The sequence below is a fragment of the Gasterosteus aculeatus genome, chromosome 6 (genome assembly GCF_964276395.1).
Source record: "Gasterosteus aculeatus chromosome 6, fGasAcu3.hap1.1, whole genome shotgun sequence".
NCBI classification, from domain to species: domain Eukaryota; kingdom Metazoa; phylum Chordata; class Actinopteri; order Perciformes; family Gasterosteidae; genus Gasterosteus; species Gasterosteus aculeatus.
Genome location: NC_135693.1, coordinates 10,070,248 through 10,090,197, shown reverse-complemented (window position 1 = coordinate 10,090,197; position 19,950 = coordinate 10,070,248). Strand labels below are relative to the sequence as shown.

The 19,950-nt window shown below is 39.9% G+C and overlaps 1 protein-coding gene across 1 annotated transcript in view; it reads right to left on the bottom strand.

Annotated features, from left to right (window-relative positions):
* The window catches only part of eys (EGF-like photoreceptor maintenance factor), a 122,658-nt gene that overhangs the window by 28,066 nt on the left and 74,642 nt on the right, over positions 1–19,950 (bottom strand). The window contains exons 37-41 of the mRNA XM_040177902.2: positions 19,591–19,738; positions 19,331–19,443; positions 18,647–18,906; positions 13,415–13,591; positions 5,917–6,067 (exon numbers count right to left, since the gene is read on the bottom strand). Of these exons, the coding sequence (XP_040033836.2) occupies positions 5,917–6,067; positions 13,415–13,591; positions 18,647–18,906; positions 19,331–19,443; positions 19,591–19,738 (849 nt within the window). The remainder of the gene's footprint in view (positions 1–5,916; positions 6,068–13,414; positions 13,592–18,646; positions 18,907–19,330; positions 19,444–19,590; positions 19,739–19,950) is intronic.

Sequence of the window (19,950 nt, the reverse complement as noted above, 5' to 3'; positions counted from 1 at the left end):
AATTTAGTGCAACTGAACTACTGCAACTTTCCTGTGGATCACCACGGAAATAGTACCTACAACGTTATGGGACCGAGCAAATATTTTTAGCACAGCACCATACACAGAGGTATTTGTTAAACCTGATTGTAGGTGTGTGTCTTTACTGTCCTATTTGAACGTTACCGCCCCCACAGTCCCCTGCAGAAAATTAATGATGAGGGAGGATCATCATTAAAATATCACTATTGCATAAAACATCTGAAAGTATTGGCAACAGATGGCAGTAAAACATCATGCACTGTGCTGGTGCCCTTGCAACAGTATACACTGGATGATGAGAAGGATGCAATTTGTTTTGCATGGCTTATTATTCTAAATCATATTCCAGATTCTTATAAAAAGCAAATAATAAAAAATAAACACCGTAGTTGTGAATTTATCATTTGCAAGCAATTTAGTGCAAAAGTCCAAAGTCTATCAGTTCCACAGCTAGAGACCAGGCTCAGCAGTGTGTTCTACCTGAGAGCAGATACAACGTAAATGGGTCACTCACATTATATAGATAAGGAAGATGTACCCTATCACTTATGCAGTCGCGTTACAAATCAAATATTAAAGGATAGAGTAAAAAACAACAACATGGTTAATAATAAGGTATTATCATCACACCACCGGGTCTGCTGCACAAGAGGCGGCATCCGTATGTAGGTTTTTTCTGCCGACGAGGGAGCCGACCACAATCCAAACCTACAGTGACCATAATGCCTGATGCGGTGAGGAGACTTCCTCACACGCAGCACTGCGGCATTTGATGCAGCATTTGCGCCTTAACAGGCAAGCCTCAATTAATTTGGGTAGCCCGTGTTCTATCATTATACCTCCAGCAATACAATTAGACAGCGCACAGCCAGCCTCTCGGCATTGTGGCCTCACAAAAGAAATTTTGAGTGTGCGAGCAGTCCCACCGGTTGGTTCCTCAATGAATATTTTATGGGACTACTTATCAATACAACACTGACTGCCGTCTGTTTGATAAACATACACAGAATTTCCTTTCACTCAGTTGCACACATGGCACTTCCCCAAAATGGATGTTGTTTCCTCATTATTTTCTCTGCAATTAAAGACGTGTGGGAAAGTGGGAAAGGAGAAGTTCTGTCCGTTGTTATTGTTTAGTTCAGAAAAAGTAATCAATGGGTATTAATTACTTTTCCAAATTGCAAAGGGATTACTTTACCCATTACTTAAATGATCACTAATTAGAGCTGCGCTTTTTTACCAATAAGCCCATACACACGTGTACCAGAATGCAGTGTAGATGGATAGACACTTAACAGCTGTCGCAGCTCTTTAGCGGCAGGAGGTGAACAGTTGTTCCTAAAGTGAACACAACGTGAACTCAAAGCATGTGTCTCAACTTTATCTGGTGTTCATTTACAGACACCCAAATTTGCTGGAAATTCTTCCTTTTCCTCAATGCACTCTTCTGTTGTCTTTATCTTTAGCAGCTGTTGCTAGGCAACACATCACAACTAGTTATGCATTAATACATCAAAAAAAGAAAAGAAATAGCTAGTGAATAAACAGTTAAATAATGTTAAAAAAATCATTTAAATAGGCCTACAGTCGGCTTTGGATGCAGAACAAAACACCGGACGCGACAGTAGGCAACGTGGGCCTCGGGCCTCCGACTGAAAGGACCCTGACGAGCCGTCCATTTATCATGATGTTTAAATAATTCCTTGTGTTTCTGTTCAAACTAATGTATACATTGCAGTAACTTAAATGCCCCCAAAGCACGTCAAAATATGCATCTCAGGTGTATGCCCTACGACTGTGTACTTCTACTCCAGAGGAAAATATAGCAGTGCAACATTTACCTGACAGGGAAATGTGTCATGTGTGCAGATTCAAATACGACTCCTAATACACGGCTATTGAAGTATGATGCATTATTGACAATTCGATGAACCTCTTCATATAGTTGAACAAAATTACTTTTGAACTTTTGTTCAGCGTCTTTTCAACGGTTTGCCGTAGAAGTATTTTAAATATCCTTTCAATGTAAAAATGCACGCTGGCTTAGTGATATACTTTTGTATGTGGAAATTTACTCAAGGCACTGGGGAAAAACACACCCACATCGCACCTGGCCTACTGGCTGAAACATTAATTACCAAATAGCATGGAATTAATTAGCAAAGTCATTTTTCTGGCCATAGTGTTAAGAAAAGAAACTTAATTTGAGCTGCAATTGCAGAGTAGCAAACTGTTCTGCTCATGCTTGTTGTTTTTGGGGAAGGGGCGAAAAGTTTGGTTGCAGCACTATTATAGCGTTAGCAATTTATATCCATGAGCTGGCAGAAAAAGTGAGATCAATAAGTCGCTGTCTGCTCCCCGCAGACGACTTGCTGTATTGCACAGGGTTGGGGGGTGGGGGGGGGCGGCTGTTTGATTGTTTGAACAAAGTCTGTACAAATCGCCCCTAATTTTCAAAAAGCCCGCCATGGTGTCCTCAGATAACATCAGAGGAGTGGTTCTCGAGACATCCAAGAGACACGGACAGATACACAGAGGAAAATTGCTGATTGATGTTCGGTTGGTGGTGTTTAGGTCCGTTCAGAAAACTGGGTACTAATGCAAGACTCCTACTGAAGCAAAATAAGTTTCTGAGAACCATGACTTTTTCCGTAAAAAAAAAAAAAAAAAAGAATAGAATAAAACTCATAGTAAGTCAGAGACTTACTCGAGATTGTGCTCCCATTCCTCTGACTGCCAAAAGTACCCTAAAAAGTGGCATAAATTTCCATAATCATATCCGTCTGGGACTGTTCAGCGTTGGGAAGAAATGCGATGCTGCAGCATTCTTTGGGTCATCCTTGTTGTCTTTGACTGTGTGAGAATGGAAATCAATCCCACAGTGAAACGCTGAGCGCAATGGGATTCAACCAATAATGTACACACCCTCGCAAATGACCGGGGGAGTCTTTCACTTTCAGACTTTAATAGCTCTGGAAGTCCCCAAAGGAAAACCTTCGATCATCAAAAACGAGCCCACAACAAACATGTCCTCCCCAAATGAAAAACGACACAGCCTCCCCGTGGACACTGCCCTTTGTGAAGTGATATGGCAGCACAGGGCATTTTGGTAGCAGTCTTGCCATAACCGCTGTAATTGAGTGCTACAAATCGGTTGTAGATTCAATTGTGAAACATTTTTGTTCTGAGAGTTTTATTTTCACTACCAATCCACATGTCCATTATGCATTTATCCTGGAAAAAACAACCGTACCGCAACACCATCGCATTCTGAATATCTGCCTCTTTCATCTCTCTGTCAGGGACGATTACGGGAAAAAACGCTGAACAGCTCTCATCGGTGGCTCTATATTTCTAATGCATTGACATATATTATCTAAGTTCATTCAATACCGGAGTGAACACACACACACACACACATGTAGAGCGAAAACATTTTAGCTGCAGCAACAGCTGTGTAGACTACCCACGATTGGCCTTTTAATGTAACTTAAAATAACTCCCCACAGTTTAGTGTGTTGTTTTGTACTCATCTGAGTAACTAGGAGCCATGTATCAAAACATCAGTGCAGAGAGCAAACTGCTTATTTTTGAAATACAACGCAATGTTGAACAGATGTGTCATACCACTTGTTTCTCTCAACGTTGCAACGGCACAAACATTTAAAGCTTTTCACTTTCTGCCTTCAGAAGAGTGCTTGACATGACGATACGATTGGCCGTTTGAAAAAAAGAAAAAGGTGTTGAGCCGGTCTTACAATCACATCTAGCAATTTGCATTTTCCCTCTTTGGTCATTGTGGCTTGGATTATTTACACTTAAATAGAACCGCCGCCGTAACCTGCAGAGACGCTGACTGCAAGTTCAAGCAGCTGTATTCATTTTTGCACGCCATCATCCAGGAAAGAAGGTATTCACTGCTCAAACAAGACTCGATGATGTCATGCACTCATTTGCATATGAATCAAATTGCTGAACCGATCACGAATAAATAGGAGGCAGAGCTCAGCAGCGGGGCCGCTCTCATTTCTCCCACTGGCTTACACAGGCTGTAAGCCACTGTATGGAGACAGAGGATAAGCTGTGCATGGGAAAGCATTGTGATCAGACCTATTTGGATGAGACAAGCAAGTAGTGCAGATGCATGTGGATCAGGTTTAACACTTGGTACCAAATGTGTTGCCAAATGCTTAGGACGCGACCGTTTTAACCAATCTACAACTGTAATACAAAAGCGCTGCAACATTTGCTGCTCGTGGCCCTAATGACAAAAGGTGTTCTTGTGGCTTTAAATAAATTATTTTCCCTGTGAATATGTCTAAATGCATTTGCTAAATGTAGTGACAAGCATGGGAAGTTGAACAAAGTCATATCAATTATTAAATGATCTAACTAAGCTGCAACCAGGCGATTCCAGTTGAATCGCTAAGTCAAATCACTATTGGCTGAATTCATTGGTTTGGAAGGTTTTTTTATTTATTGATTTGACAAACAAAATGAAAAATGTTTCTCAAGGAAAGCAGAATTTCATACAAGAATTGGTGGCTCAGTCTTCAAATGTTGTTAAATGTCTCCTTCGTTCTTTTGCCGTTGTTCAAACAAGGATAAATCTAAACTAAGTCATTGGAATATTGTGTCGTGTGCATTTTATTTTAGACCCAGAATCTGAATAGTCATTGATCCACGGATAGGGTGGTTGATCCAGGTATCCCTTACCATGCCTCATGTATTCAATGCACCCCAAAGTAGTTCATAAAAATAAATAGGTATAGGAAAAAGAGATGGTCATTAAAAAGGTGCAATGGCTGTCTGCTGTATGCAGTCCAGATTAAAGCATCTGAGCCACTTACTGAAAAGGCCTTTTTACACAGTAGACTGAATATCAGGAGTCTATTATCCTAAATCTCTATGTGAGCTATCTGCAAGATGCCATGAATTGCGACAGATATTTTCCCATTTTGGAATGGTCGAAAATAAAAATGTAAAAGGTGACATACATACATATATATTGACAGTGTACAGTAATCTATAGTCGTTTAGAAGGCATCGTCCTGCATGATGCGTATAATGTTTATACTCAACATTTGAGTGAAGTAGTTTCAGAGAAGCTGAATATGTGACTGCTAGTCATGTGTATAATGTTCTTGAGGAAACAGCTGTTGTGCCCACCATGCCAAACCCAACACTTCCAAAACACTGCACAGTTTGCCTGCTTTGTGTGACTTTGACATCTTTGTCTCCTTTTCTGCAGGTAAATGACGTATTCAGGCTGTCTGAGGGGCACCAGCTTCACGTGGTGGAAACGAGCATGTAGACAATAAACCAGAGAGCACTTTATCACGTTTTTTTCCCCCCACTTGAAGTGTATCTCCCCCCCCACCGCCAGAGGTGCAGAGGGAACCAGAGCATTACATTTGGGAAATATCTAAGCTTTCATTGCACTTCTGCATTACCATCATCAATCAATTCTCTGATCCAGAGTGATGAGGGAAGCGACTGGACAGACAAGGGTTTTATCAGAGAGACCGTGACATGCAACTTCAATCAAAGTGGAAAGAACTGAGCACTACATTCATGTTTTAAGTATTTAATAAATCGGGGAATGTGCACACTACACACATTGTGTGTATCTACCCCTTTATGTAGCCTTTACATATTTTCCCTTAACCAAAACAAATTGAGACTGAAAAGCCGAAAGATATAAATTGGTACAGTATAGAGATAAAACATAGATCTGAAATTGATATCTGGTCTAAACACTTGTTCTATGACAACAAGGCTAAAAGTAAACAACATCATATGTTCAAAACTGATTAGTCAAAGTAGTTTTAAGACAATGACACTTTGCCAATAAAGTAATAGAGAATAGAGAGGAAAGTAGGAGATATAACATACCTGATAGTTATTTGTGTCCATCTGTTATTATTGATGTTCTGCCCCGCAGCAACATTCAAAATTTGACTGCCACCACATCCAAGTTCAGCAACAGGGCTTCCATCTTGAACGAACACATGAAGGAACCGATCCCCAAAGTTCTGCTGCTGAGCTGAAATCGTAAGGGAGTTGTGTAATGATTAGTCTGTTTCCGTATACAAACCCAACTAAAGACCACAAGGCCATACTTGTTGTGATCGATTCAATGAAAACTAAGAGGAAGGTTAACTGACTGCCAACAAATTACATTGCTTTGTGTTTGCCAAGACAACATTTTACCAGAACATATTGGCATTGTTGTGAACTCCACTCATACTCAAGGAGACAAACAGGGAATAAAGGGTGCAAGGCTTCCTCAATATAACAATAACTCCATTGAACAATTACTTAAGATTGAACGGCCCTGAACTATAAATCTCAATTCTTTTTTTTTCTTCTTTCTTTGACAGGTTTTGTTCGCATGCAACACTGCTCTTCTCTTTGATTTAATTATTCAATGTGGATCCATTGCACCACCTGTGCAAGCAGGCGTGATGGACCACAAAGCAACCTTTGGACCTTAGTGTCAGCGAGTCCTTTGTGCAACAACCTGCTTCTTTAAGACTCCAAGCTACAATAAGCCATCTTTGTCTAATGAAGCACTGGCTGTGATAATTCATTGCACAATGCACCAAAACTAGCCCAGTGTGACGATCGGTATGATGAATCATCTCTGCAATCCACAGTGCCATCGTGCCTGCAGGGGCTACTCACAAGCGGCGCCCTCCACGGCTGAAAAATGCAGCCAAGCCTGAATCGCCAAGAACTGCAGTTCCTCGAATGACCATTTGATGGAAGCTTCAAAAGCAAGAACGCTTTCGGCCTCCATAACTTTTTAGTCCGCTCAGAGCATTGAGCTGTGTGCGTTTCATCCAGCAAAGTTTTTTTTACAGTCTATGGCTACTAACCATCCGCTCGGCCAGACTCCACAGGGAGGAAGGTTTTTTCAAAATCTTTTATGGCTGTGGCATTCCTGCATACATCTCCAAGTATGCTGTTAGCACAGAGCTGTACGTTTTCTACCTCACGTAGGAAAGTCCTACTTCGGGCTACTTAAATGGACTGGTTCGACTAGGGTGAGGTGATAACTGTGATCTTACAAGTTTCTTGCGGGAGGTGAAAGGTATAAAAAAGGAGGCCTTCTGCGTCAGAGGTTCCTTTCACCATGGACGACAGGCAAGTCTGGCCGCCAAGAGGAGGGTCACCAGGTGCTGCCTGTCATATTGCATTATCTGACTCCTGGACATATCACAGATTGAGTCTTCAATGTGAGACAGTTCAGGGGGGGCAACAGACAGCTGCATTCTTAAACTTCCATACTTTTCATACAGTCCCTCACCTCTCTGTCTGAGGAGACTTGATAAGACATGCAACATAAGAGTGCAGCTATGTAAGAGGGACAGAGATAATAGAGAGCTTGCAAGTATTGTGCCAGTGTCCGGCAAGACACGGTTGTAGATCAGCAGATCCAGCAGCATTACTGCCCTATTAAGGACATTTCAATTGGTATTTTTTAGTAGGACACATTTCACAGCTGGGTGAAAGACATTCACAGGGAGCCAGAGCTGCCGAGTAGAATCGAGATTGACCCCTTGGAATTCCCATTGACGAGGACAATTGAGCCAGGATTCTGTAAGAGGATAGGCTGGTGTAGCTCACTGGGCTTGGAAACTGGTGTGTGGGCTGCAAAGACAGCCTCCACAGTGTGTGTGTGTGTGGGCCATCTCTTATGAAGTAATGCCATGGGTGGAGGATTTAGACACTACAGGAAATCGGCGCAGAAGCTGTGCTTGTTGTTTCAAGGCTGCATTGCGGCCGATACGAAAAGCTCTGAACAATTCCTGCAGGGCAAAAAGGGCATCCAGAAAAACCCCTGTCTCTCTGTCAGAGGGAGGATATGCTTGGCTTAATGCGCTGCACTCTGATAATGCATTTTCTAAGAAGACTTGGAGGTCTTGCCTATACCACGACACAACAGGGATGCACATCACAGGGACATATTGCTGGTCGCGGTTGCTGAATGGACCCAGGAGAAATGATCTCGGCCCAGACAATTTCCTCAAACCTGTTCTGTTGAAGGGAAGTACTTTCACTCTGTCTTAAAAAAAACGGCAGCAGGGAGAAATAAAGTGGCTGTGAAGTGACAATGTGTATTTAAAACGTTTATATTTACCTGCAGCATTTAGTTTGATTACATCCTATTTGAAGGAACAGATAAAGGTTGACTTTGGGTGTGAAGTTCCCCAGAGGTCAGTTTTTGGTCACCTGCCTTTCAGTTGGAATATGCTGCAGCTCATTTGTTTTCATGGTAATACAAAGACACACAAATGGATGTTCAACAAGTCCCTCCAACTTAACAAGTACGTGTTATTAGTGTGGAACCGCAGCAGTATACAATAAGTTGGTCAAACAAGTGAAGTCATGTTTGCCACCACATCACCACCATTTCTCAATCTTACACAAAACATCACATAGGAGGGTTGTGGTCAAAGTTCGATGGTTAATTATGCTCGACAGTGGGCTGATCACATCTCACAGGTCCCAAGATCTCCAGATTTGCCTCTGCTCAGCTCCTTATGAAATATAGCCTACAGGAACATCGATATAAACGATATTATACTGGACTACATTATATTAAAATGTGTTTCTAATGTTTAGTCCTCCTCATTCAGAAATATATATATATACTTAAATACGTGGGAAGACTATTCAAAACACCTCTCAGTGTAATGAAGTCCAGTACAACAGCATCATTATCCATCTCAGTTACATTCTGTGAAAAACTGCAAAGCTCAGGGGAACATCTTCAGAGCTTCCTGAATCCCTAATGAAGTTGCAACTGCAGAGTACTGCCGGGGTTTCTTTTCAAAGAATTGTGTTTTGGCATTTAGATGGTAAGATTTACTGTTGGTTAGAGATGTAATTATTTGTGTTTCTGGCAAGGTAATAAGTTATGTCACATTTTTAAACCCTGTATTTAATCTGTAAATGTGGTCCCAGATGGTGTATCCACCATCTCCACCTATGGTCTCCTGAAAATGCATAGGGTTTTATTACAGTCTAAAACAGCTTAATACCAACTTTGATTTTCTTTTGACAAACCATTATTTTAGACGCAGTCATTTTTCTGTTTAATGGGTATTAACATGTAACTCAAAGGAACAAACCAGCACAGAGGCTGTGTTTAATATTCTCGTTCAATGCTTATTTTAAGAAAAACATGTCTCTTCAAGATCTCTGAGATGCTGGAATATAGCAGTTGCAAATTAAATAACTTAAAAGTTTGAATGGATTCAAATTTAATATCAAATGTATACATTTCTGGTTTATCTATTTTCTTTTTTATATATTTGTATGCTGATGCTTTTACCAATGTTTTGAAATGCTAAACTAAACCGCAGTGATGACATATACAATTGAACTTTGAGACATAATGACTTGCCGCAGCAAAGAACATTGAGTTTCCCGACTAAGCGCCATAAGTCATTTGTTGACTAATATTATTTATTTATTTTATAGATTTCAATGTCGCCCCATCAATTATTTTTCTATTTGTCTTCTGTACGATATTGTTCCCTTTTGTCCCCATGGTCCTGTTATTCTGCACAAAGTCTGACAAAGCGTTCGTCCTTTTGTCAGAGCGCGTCACCTGTTCTCCCTCATGCCCCCCACCCCCCACCTTCCTCTATTTCTCTTCTCTGACAATTGAGGCCCAGAGGGAGACGTGTATGTTTGCTTAAGGGAGAGGTGTAAAAAAGGAAGGAAGAATAAGGATGCAGGTCTGGAGAAGAGATTCTGTGCATCTCAATGACTGTCTTTTGGTTCTCTTTTGATTAACGGGGTCTGTTTGATCTCTGGAGTTTTCTTTTCAGTTCCTCTGATGTGAAAAAGATGGTGCACTATGAACCAGGAAGCTTTACTAGATAAAAGGCACTGTTGCCCTCTGTATATGCTTCCTGAACCTTCATTTATTTTCATGACAGGGTTTGGCAAGGCTAAAGTTCTGCTCTCCGGCTTGTGTGTGCTTTTGCAGGGAAATATTGTAAACACGGTTAACTGAACTGATCAACTTCAAATTATGAATTTGTTCATTCATATTATTGTGCAATCTTGTGAGGGTAGGTACAGTGCATCCGGAAAGTATTCACAGCGCTTCACTTTTTCCATGTCTTGTTATGTTGCAGCCTTATTCCAAAATGGATTAAATTCATTATTTTCCTCAACATTCTACACACAACAACCCATAATGACAAAGTGAAAACTTTTTTTTTGCACGAAAACATAACATGTACATTGTTATTGTTATAAGTATTCACAGCCTTTGCCATGGCACTCGGGTGCTTCCTGTTACCACTGATCATCCTTGAGATGTTTCTACAACTTGATTGGAGTCCACCTGTGCTAAATTCAGTTGATTGTCTATATAAGGTATCACAGTTGACAGTGCATCTCAGAGCACGGTAAATGTCATAGCAGACATTATTTTTCATACTAATCTTCAGAATAAATCGGGTGGCTGTGAATACATGAGGCACCAATACTACATGTGGAGTTTTGCTTCCTTGACATCACGCGCATCATCTAATTCACTCAACACATCACATCTGATTTACATTACATTTATCCCCCAAATTCTGGACTCCAAAATAAATGTCTTAAATGCAGGGAAAGTAGTTTTTAACGTTGTTCTACTCTGAATTAACAAATGTATTAAATATCTCAAACCCTAAAAATATATTGATTGCGTCAATGTCTTTATTATTACAGGCAGATTTGTTTTCTGCTGTTTGCCATTCACACATGCAAAGTCTTTAATTTAAAGTGCTTGGCTTTTGACAATTGTAAAAAGTATCTTCAATCAAGTAATAGGAGACGAAATTATACTGAGTTCCCTCCAGCTGTGGTCTTTTTGTCCACGTAATGTGTCGTTTTTCCCCAAAACATCCCAACTGCAAACATTAATTCAAGTACTGAGTAGCATAAGAAAGGCTCTGCTTTGAAGTTAATCAGCTGCTCCATCCGCAAACCTCATCATGAGTTTCAAGTGGTTCCTGAATGATGTACTTAAATTGCAAAAAATTAAATTTAAAAAGGCATGTGCAAACACACAAACACACACACACACACACACACACACACACACACTTCATCTAATGTGAACAGTTGTGTTTGAAAGGAGAAACGTCAGTAAATTGGGATGGTTATGGAAATACATGGTGTCAGAGAGGATAATGTTTGACTTAACATTGATAGAAACATTGCCTGTGTGTATTTAAGGCTCAGCAGATTGACCTTTCAAGTGCGCCACCCGACATAACACACTCATTTAGAGCGCTATTAGGTTCTGAGAGATGGCTAATTAATAGCTCCTTAAATAACGAGATTTAAGTATTTGGTGAGGCACCAACGCACTCAGCAGCAGTCAGGGGAGACCAGTGTTGGATCGGAGAAGGAAAAGTCCAGTTATTATTTCTGTAATGAATCCGTCTTTCACCGTTTTATGTTAAAAGTAATTTTGTAATGTTTTAATTTCAACTTCAGTTGAATCCAGAAACTGGAGAGACAAGCTAATGTATCTTAAACATGGACATTGTAATTGTTACAAAACAATGTTATTTGGAATTAATTCAAATTGTTCTGAAAATGTAAAGAGGCCACAGACGTGTAGACTGTGTCACACAAATACGGGGTTGTAATCAAGGTTTAACCAGCGAGATGAATGTAGCAATGCATTTGCCCGGTTTGTGAGGAATAAATCAACTGCATGGTTGTAAAAATTCTGATGGACTTTTGGGGGTTTCAGCTGCTGTCCAGCGAGACACAAAGTTGGATATTTTTTTAACTCATTCATGTGGTGGTTGCACCACCCAGCTGGCTGGTACTTAATATATGGATACATACCGATGTATAATACACACACAGCTGGATAAAGGGAACACATTTCTCATGGCTCAGCTTTCTCAGGCAGAAATACGTACTCCTCTCTTCTCCAAAACAATGCTCTATTGTTAAGAAGGCCTTCTCACCGTCTACCTATCCAAATGTCCTGCTGGAACAAAAGAGAGTTTATATGCGTGAGTGCAGGTGTTGCAACAAAGAGGAGGCAAGAGGTAGATGTAAAATGTAGAGCGCGCGGCTGATGTAAAGGGTCGGCCCAATCCTCGGGCCCCGTGTGACACGCCTGCTTTCTCCTCCTTTTGAGGAATCCTTTGTTCTCTGTGAGGCATTAGCTCTGATCACCACCAGCGAAACAACAAAACTCGCGACTGCCCATAAAAGGCGAAGCTATCCGTAGTCCTTCACCAGAGCACAGCACTGCGTATTTCCCTTCTCTCCTATACTCCCACATTACCTTCAGCCGTGGATGAAAGCACTTTTGAAAAAGGAGGAATGTCCGCAACAAAATAAACTGACCCAGGTGGCAGCCATGGAAGAAAACTGGTTAAACTATCTTAAGATAAGATGGTGTCTAAGGGCTTCCTTGTCCGTCTCCGGAAGCTATTGAAACACAGTAATCATCTTGTGCACCACAGTTTTGCTGCAATAACAATAAATGACGCTTTGCGCTGGTGGCTCCAGGTGATCAGTCCATTGATTTTGACATTAATATTTGGCATTGATATGTGTTTTATACTAAACCCAAACAACCACAAGCAGTTGCTCAACTCTTTATGTCATCCTTTGTGTAATCCTCATTTTGTTGCGTTATTGGAGTTTATTTGATTTATTCAGATTTCATACATAAGGTTCTCTTATTTTTCCTCCTGCCTTTTCTACGGCATGATAACTGTTGGCAAGCCTCGCTAGAAACAACATTGTATGTTTAATGTAATCAGAGGCTGAGGACAAAGCACAGACTGATTATTGTATGTAGAATTTATTTATCAGTTATGCTAAATGACTAACTGACAATAACAAAAGGGGGAGAAAATGTCCCTTATTTATAACATGTCTACACAACGTGTAGTGGAATTATTGTATTTTGAGGGGCTTACATCACAACAGACAATCATTTTACTCCATATGACATGGCAGGATATGACATTTATCTTTAAATGTCATACAACAGTCTTATGTTTTTGAAGATGTGCAAAGTGGTATCAATCTTATCGTATCACTCAAAATATTGAACAATCCCTTTAACTATTTCAAGTAGTTTCTACCTTGGTCGTTTAGTAGCAGGCTTTGGATCAAAGATGCAATATTAATACAGGATTACTCTCAATGAAATGAATAAACGGGATCTTGCCAGAACATTTACACACTTTGAGCTACAACAATAATGATTAGATTATCATCATTATTACTAAATATTATAATTGATAATAATATGATTATAAAATTACTTTTATAGATCACCTGTATACCTCTAATATTGCAGATGCCAAGCGAGATTGCTTTAGTGAGACGGTGTACTCACTGTAGAGGATGGTGCCCTGCGTAGATCGTGTTTTCACTGTCATATTGAGAATAACAATGGTGTCCTTGACAGTAGCAGAGATATTATTACTGGCATCAAAAGGCTGCAGAAGGGATGAAACAGGCAGCAGCTCCAAATAAGATGTTCCATCAAATGAGGGTATATATACTGTGGTATCTACAGGGGGAAAAAAATACAAATTAATAAAGTGCATTTAAATAGACAGAGAAAAGTGAGTTAAATCCTTACATTACTGATAAAAAAAAGCGACTGTATGCATGCTTAACTGATCAGTTTTATGCTACAAGCTACTATTGAACAGTCAAAGAGAGGCTGCTGCTCGGTTATTATTTACTGTAGGACTGCTTGAGTCAGGCACATCTGTTGAACAGTAGAACAGATTTATTCATAGAAACAAGGAGAACCAGAAAATAATTATTAGTTATACGTTACGTGAAAATCTGTGTGCCCAGACACTTTCAGACGCTTGAGTGGATGACTCTTAAACTCTTTCTGTAAGAGTCATGGCTGAGCAAAAAGAAAAAAATACCAAATGTGTTTTGTTGTAGCAGGAGCTTTTTATGTTGGGCTGATAATAATGAGTCAATCTAGTAATGCTTGTTGGCAATATCTTTGAAAGGCAGATTGAGCTGGCTCATTTCGAAAGGCATCAGCAATTACAGCAAAAAGAGCTGGCATGGTGTTGGCAAAGCAGTAAGCAGACAACCCCTTATCGGGTCCCATTAATGTCAAACAAAAGCTGCAAATATTTGCAGCCTTAAAAAAAAGAAGAAAAAAAAAGTAGTGTTTTCTGATTGCTTTAAAAAACAACATGTTTTTGTTGTTTTTCCTCACTGAATTTACATGATTTGTTCAGGTCCTGATCTATGAAGGCATTACCTGCAAAAAGGACCAATTCAGTTGTGTTATTTCATTTTCATTAATATCCATCCATCCATCCATTGTCAAACCGCTTATCCTGCACACAGGGTCGCGGGGGGGCTGGAGTCCATCCCAGCCAACTTCGGGCGATATTTTCATTAATAAAAAAAATTAATAAAAAAAGGCTGCATTCAGTTAAATACCACATCTTCTCATTTTGCTGTTGTGAATACACAAAGTTTTGCTTTGTAAAATAATATAGGTTATTACTGTTGTATACTATTAGAAATGCTCAATTAAAAAAATGTGAAAAAAGAGAATTTAGAATCACATTATTTGACAGAGCCAGATTTTTAAATAACTTTCACCAAAATATAATTACGCTTTAAATCATAAAAAAAAGAACGCACACAATCATATTTGGATTTATGTCGCCGTTAGTTAAAAGTTACTGAAAAGACATAAATAGGACAAAACTGTGCTCTCAACTTTCAAGTATACGAGAAGTAAGGACATAAGGTAATGAGCCGTAAAAGGAGGTCATGATCAATGCAGCCCAAGTCTGAATAATTTAGTGCCTCACTGGCTTCCTCTCTCTCGCCTACTGGCATACCTCACAGCCATTTACTCCCCAACTAATTTTTTTGATCACTTAGCTTTCAATTGAATGCTTACATACTCGACAGAATGTCTTTGGCAAGGTCCACGACCTACCTCTTCTTTGGAGAGACAATTTATCAGAGCTTAAATCTCTTGACATGCCCAGATGAACAGAGTTCGGCTGCCCGACGTCAAATACCAACTCACCCACGTGGCTCTGGCCTGGATTCAGGTACGACTCCCACCAGAGGTGCAGCCCCGGGGTGCAAACATAACGGAGCAGGAGTCCCAGGCTCGCACATGCCAAGCTTCCTATTTACAGGCCAAGCGCAAGATGCCAACTAAGGTCTGACAGTCATCATGTGCTCAAAAAAGCCAGAAAAAAACAACAGTAAACAGTTGTGAGATTGAGATTCGGCCGATGTGGTGATTTGTTAAATGTGTTTGGGTCTTGTGATACTTTCTGAGACAGGCTTGTTATTTTGTTTTACCGCCACACAGCAGGGAGTTACACGCTTACCAGTCCTTGTTATTGCCTTTGTGTTGTGAATCTAACCTCAATGAAGGGTCATACTGTACGTCTTGCACTCCACATTGTCTATGATTGATATTTTACAATTTATTAAGTATGATGTGAAAGGGATCAGCCACAGTGATGAACCAGCAGGGAACTATCCCCCAAATCTGCAGCTTCCATCAACTTTAATGAGCTAAAAAAGTCTCACTTTTTTTTGCCGTTTGACCTTCACCCTCTTAAACAATAGTTTGTCAACAGCAGGCAGCGATTTGCTGCAAAATGTTCTAATAACACACGTTATGCTACCTGCTCAGTAGCAAACTGCAGCTGGAGACCAGCAGGTCAACAAAGGAAAGCATTTTGCAGTTAAAGTGACATATTTTCCTCAGGAGGCGTTGATTCTCCTAAGTGCACAATAAAACCAAAACTACATCGAAATTAAAATTACACATAAAATGGCCTCAATAATGCTGGTAAAATATTTTAAGATGGTTTCTGTTGCATAAACAGGTATTTGAAACACTCGGCAATCAAGATGAAGCTAATTTGAACCGATACGTTGACTGAATACGTTGATAGTAGAAACTAGAGCAGTTTTAGAATAATGCATTGCATGTTTTGTATGTGTAAAAATATTCAGCTGCAGCTAAAGTAACTGCAGCACTTAAATCGCTTATCTATGTCCTTTAATATATATCAAGACAAATGATCTACTATTAGGCTACATTTTAGAACATGTAGTAACATTAACAACATCAGTAGGAGATTAAATCTTCTTTAACAACGACAGGCTGCAGACTAACGTGCATCCTGCTATTTCCCTTAGATACTACAGCGTACAATGACATGTCAGCGTTTCATCTAGGACACAAACAAGACATCATTAGTCACTGGCTAGGTTGACACATCTATAATTAACTCGAGAGTGGGGGCTTTATTCTTCTCTTATGCCTATTCTTAATTCAATAAGATGTGAAGACGAGGTTGTCACCCGTCAAAGTTGACACATTCACAGACTGTCAGCATGTAAGCCTCTGGACCCGGTCTGCCTGCTATTAGAACTAGTTTTGCAAAGTGCATCGCCCGATGGGTGCTCATACGAGACTGCACTCTGTTAACCTGAGAGGAGGAGGAGAAATGACTCAAACTCAGAAATTACTCCGAAAAAAAACGCAGAAATTACTCTAAAAAGGCGGCTGCTGGTATTTAGAGGAAACATTTTATGTGGCAAGTTAGAGGATAAGCAGGTTATTTCAGGGTCATGGAAGGTACGTTACCACATTCTGAAAATATAGTTATGGTGGTGGGGGTTTCTTTATATATTGAATTAGCATGCATCATATAGTCAGGTTATGGCTTAGCAAAATTAATTTCTAATCAGAAAGCTTGGACGTTGTCACGCAGATGTCCTTGCAAATATGCTGCAGTCATTTGTGGTAATACTTTGAGGCACAATTCTAATTAACCTTGTGAACCCAACTGGTTCCAATGTTGATAAATAAACGAATGAATGATGGAGTCTCTACTAAATGTTTAGACTTTGAGCGAAACATCTTTAATACCTGACTTAGCACAGCAGCATATAGACCATGTAAGACGGCCATAGCGGTCTCGAATGGGTCCTTAAAATCCCATAATTTCTTGTTCAAGTGGGCGGAGATACAGATCACATTTCAGTAGATTACGTCAACAACTGTAAATTAGCATTTTAGAACACAAGGTGTCAAAAATCAGGCTGCTAAAGCCATGTTAACGTCGGCTCGTGTCAAATTTCCATGTGCTCTGTAAACACAACATTATGCCATCGGCCTCAATCCCGTTACGGGGTAAAAGATCAATCCACTTTTCATTGTTGAAACTGAAATACAAATAAGAATTTCCATAGCTTACATTATTCCCCAGGTGTAAAACATGCAGCACATATGGTAGCTTCCATCAATCTCCTTTTTAAAACCCCAAAAAGCGGACAATTGTTAGTGCAATGCTCTAGGAATTAGGACGTGAAAAGGTTTCCGTTTTTGCTCGTGGGGAAGCTTACAAAGATGAAAGTGGCAGAAAACCTATAAAAAAAAAAGATAGTTTTCACTTCATTACTTAATGTCTAGCATTATCCTGAAATCTGATAGTTTCCTTTAAAAGATTCAACACTGAGGAAATACTACACAATGGAAGTGTTAGTCTGCTTTTCTCAATCACCTCAAATCTAGTGTCATATATGTATATTAGTTAGGATTCATATGCTCCTTCGTCTCGCCGGGAGCCGATTGTAACATCAAGTGTGGAAACATCGTAGACTTCACTATCCAGATCACTGCATAACCTTTAATCATTTCATATAGCGCCTCACAAGTGACATACTAGCCTTAAAAATAAATGAAATTCACTACTGTAGGTAGAAGTTGGCCAGATATGCTGATGATTGCAAATTATATCTGACTAGATAAAGCTCAAAGATCTATTCATTACACTTTATTTTTATTATTAGTTATATACTGTAGTTCGACTAACACAACTGAGCAACTTGGCTCGTTGTATCAAGCCCACAACCAATTCATTTACACCTGTTGTGTTACTGATGTTGTCACTGAAAGAGAATGCCTAAGCAGGAAAATACAGGATGCTGTTTCCTGCACCGCCAGAGCACATCAGGGATGGCAGGTGGCACATTGTAAGTGCACCGAGAAGAAAAAAAAAAACTGTCTAGCGCTGCTGTCTTCTTGGTGTGTCAGAGCGGGTGGTACAAAATAAATATATATTTAGGAAGCGATGTTCGTTGTACAGGGATATCTGGGGCTTACAAACAGAACGTAGCCCAACGCTGAGCGGGCGCTACAAGGTCGCGTTCTCATTCTCAACGAGCGCCGGAGGTGAACATGGACACCCGGCGACGCTTCAAGCTGCTTATATGGATCTTTCATTTTTTTTTAATCGCATCCTGAATAATTCACATCGCTCAAAAATTCCTAATGCGACTCACTCTATTTTCCCGTGGTAGTGAAACCTATTAGCCAAAGAGGCTCAGCACATATTAAACAACTTAATTTGTTGGCTGGCTGTTCATAATGCAACTATGGAGGTCGCGGAGGCTGCTCGCTCGCCTGCACACATACCACCGCTTATATACATCAATATAAGTTTATGGTGTTCAATGGATTAATGTTCCGATGTTACGTCGAGTGTTGAGGCTCTCCTAAAAAATGTGTAACAATCTTTCGGTAAACATCCATGCATACCTTTCTCACAGTATGCGCCAGAGAAATGAAGCAGGCAGTGACAGGAAGGCAGAGCTCCGCCAGGCAGCTGCAGCTCATGACATGTTCCTCCGTTGCGGCAAAGACTGTTGTGGCAAACTTTAGTTTCCTGCAGAGGATATTTCGCTCTTTGTGTGGGAGCCACAATTGTTGTTGTTGTTGTGTTCACTGTGTCAAAGCTTGTGGGTCGAGTTGTCCAGTTTGAAGAGCTTCTCGTTGAGGCTTCGATGACATGAGTGTCTCTGTAAAATGTTAGTTTGTAGTTGTTGAAGTGGGTCAAAAATCAAATTGAGCATTTTATTTTTTTGCTTTTAAGCCTGAAGATATGAATTAAACTCATTTGCTGCCAGAAATACTCAATATATAGGATATGTAGAACAGTCATTTACATAATAGACCAATTTGATATAACAGTTACAGACTGATAGGCAAACTGTAGTATTACTTATAACAATAAGTGTGGATTTCCATCACTGGCATCAGATCAAACAAGACAAGCATGTGTATGTACTTAATTAAGTAATTAATTTGAAAAAAAAGGTTAAAGGGATTTCTAATGTATGAGACCAGGAGAACTAAAAACCTTGTTTTGCTGACAAAAAAAAAAACTACAAATGTGAAAATGAAAGTGAAAAGAGAAGCTCATGATGGAGAATTTCACTTTACCTGCATCGGCCTACGTTGCTGCCGGCAATGGCATCAGCTATATAAAAGCTCCTCCTTTTATTGATTTCAATTACTTCAATGCAGCCCGTGTAGTTGAAGAAAGGTTTCGCTCTCTAAGGGAAAAACATGTTTTGGACAATTAGGTAGTTTCTTCCTTCTTTTGTTCTATGAATGATTCATGTAACTTCGACGGATATGCGTGTTTTAAGAAGCTTTTTATTAACGTAGATAGTTAATAGACGAATAGTTGCAAATTGTACCTGATTGGGTAGATGTTGTGGCAGGCCACCTATGAAGACGTGGTTTGTTCTTATCATGATGTTTCCCACCCAGTAATTACTCGCCGTAATTCGGATTTTCTCATGACCAGAAAGGGTGAGCTCTGCCTCACAAGGAGTCAGGTGTTGTCTGTAAAATAGCATGGACACGTCAAACAAACAGCAAGCAAACATTGTTAATAACATGACTATGTTCTCCTTCTATAGAAACGTATCACCATGTATTCAGTAATAACAATATCCATGTGCTGTAGTGTCTGAGAATAACTTCCTTTCAAGAAATCAAGTTTAGCATTTTGCGACTATAAAAAAAGCACTTTCAGACTCTAAGTTCAGGAGAAA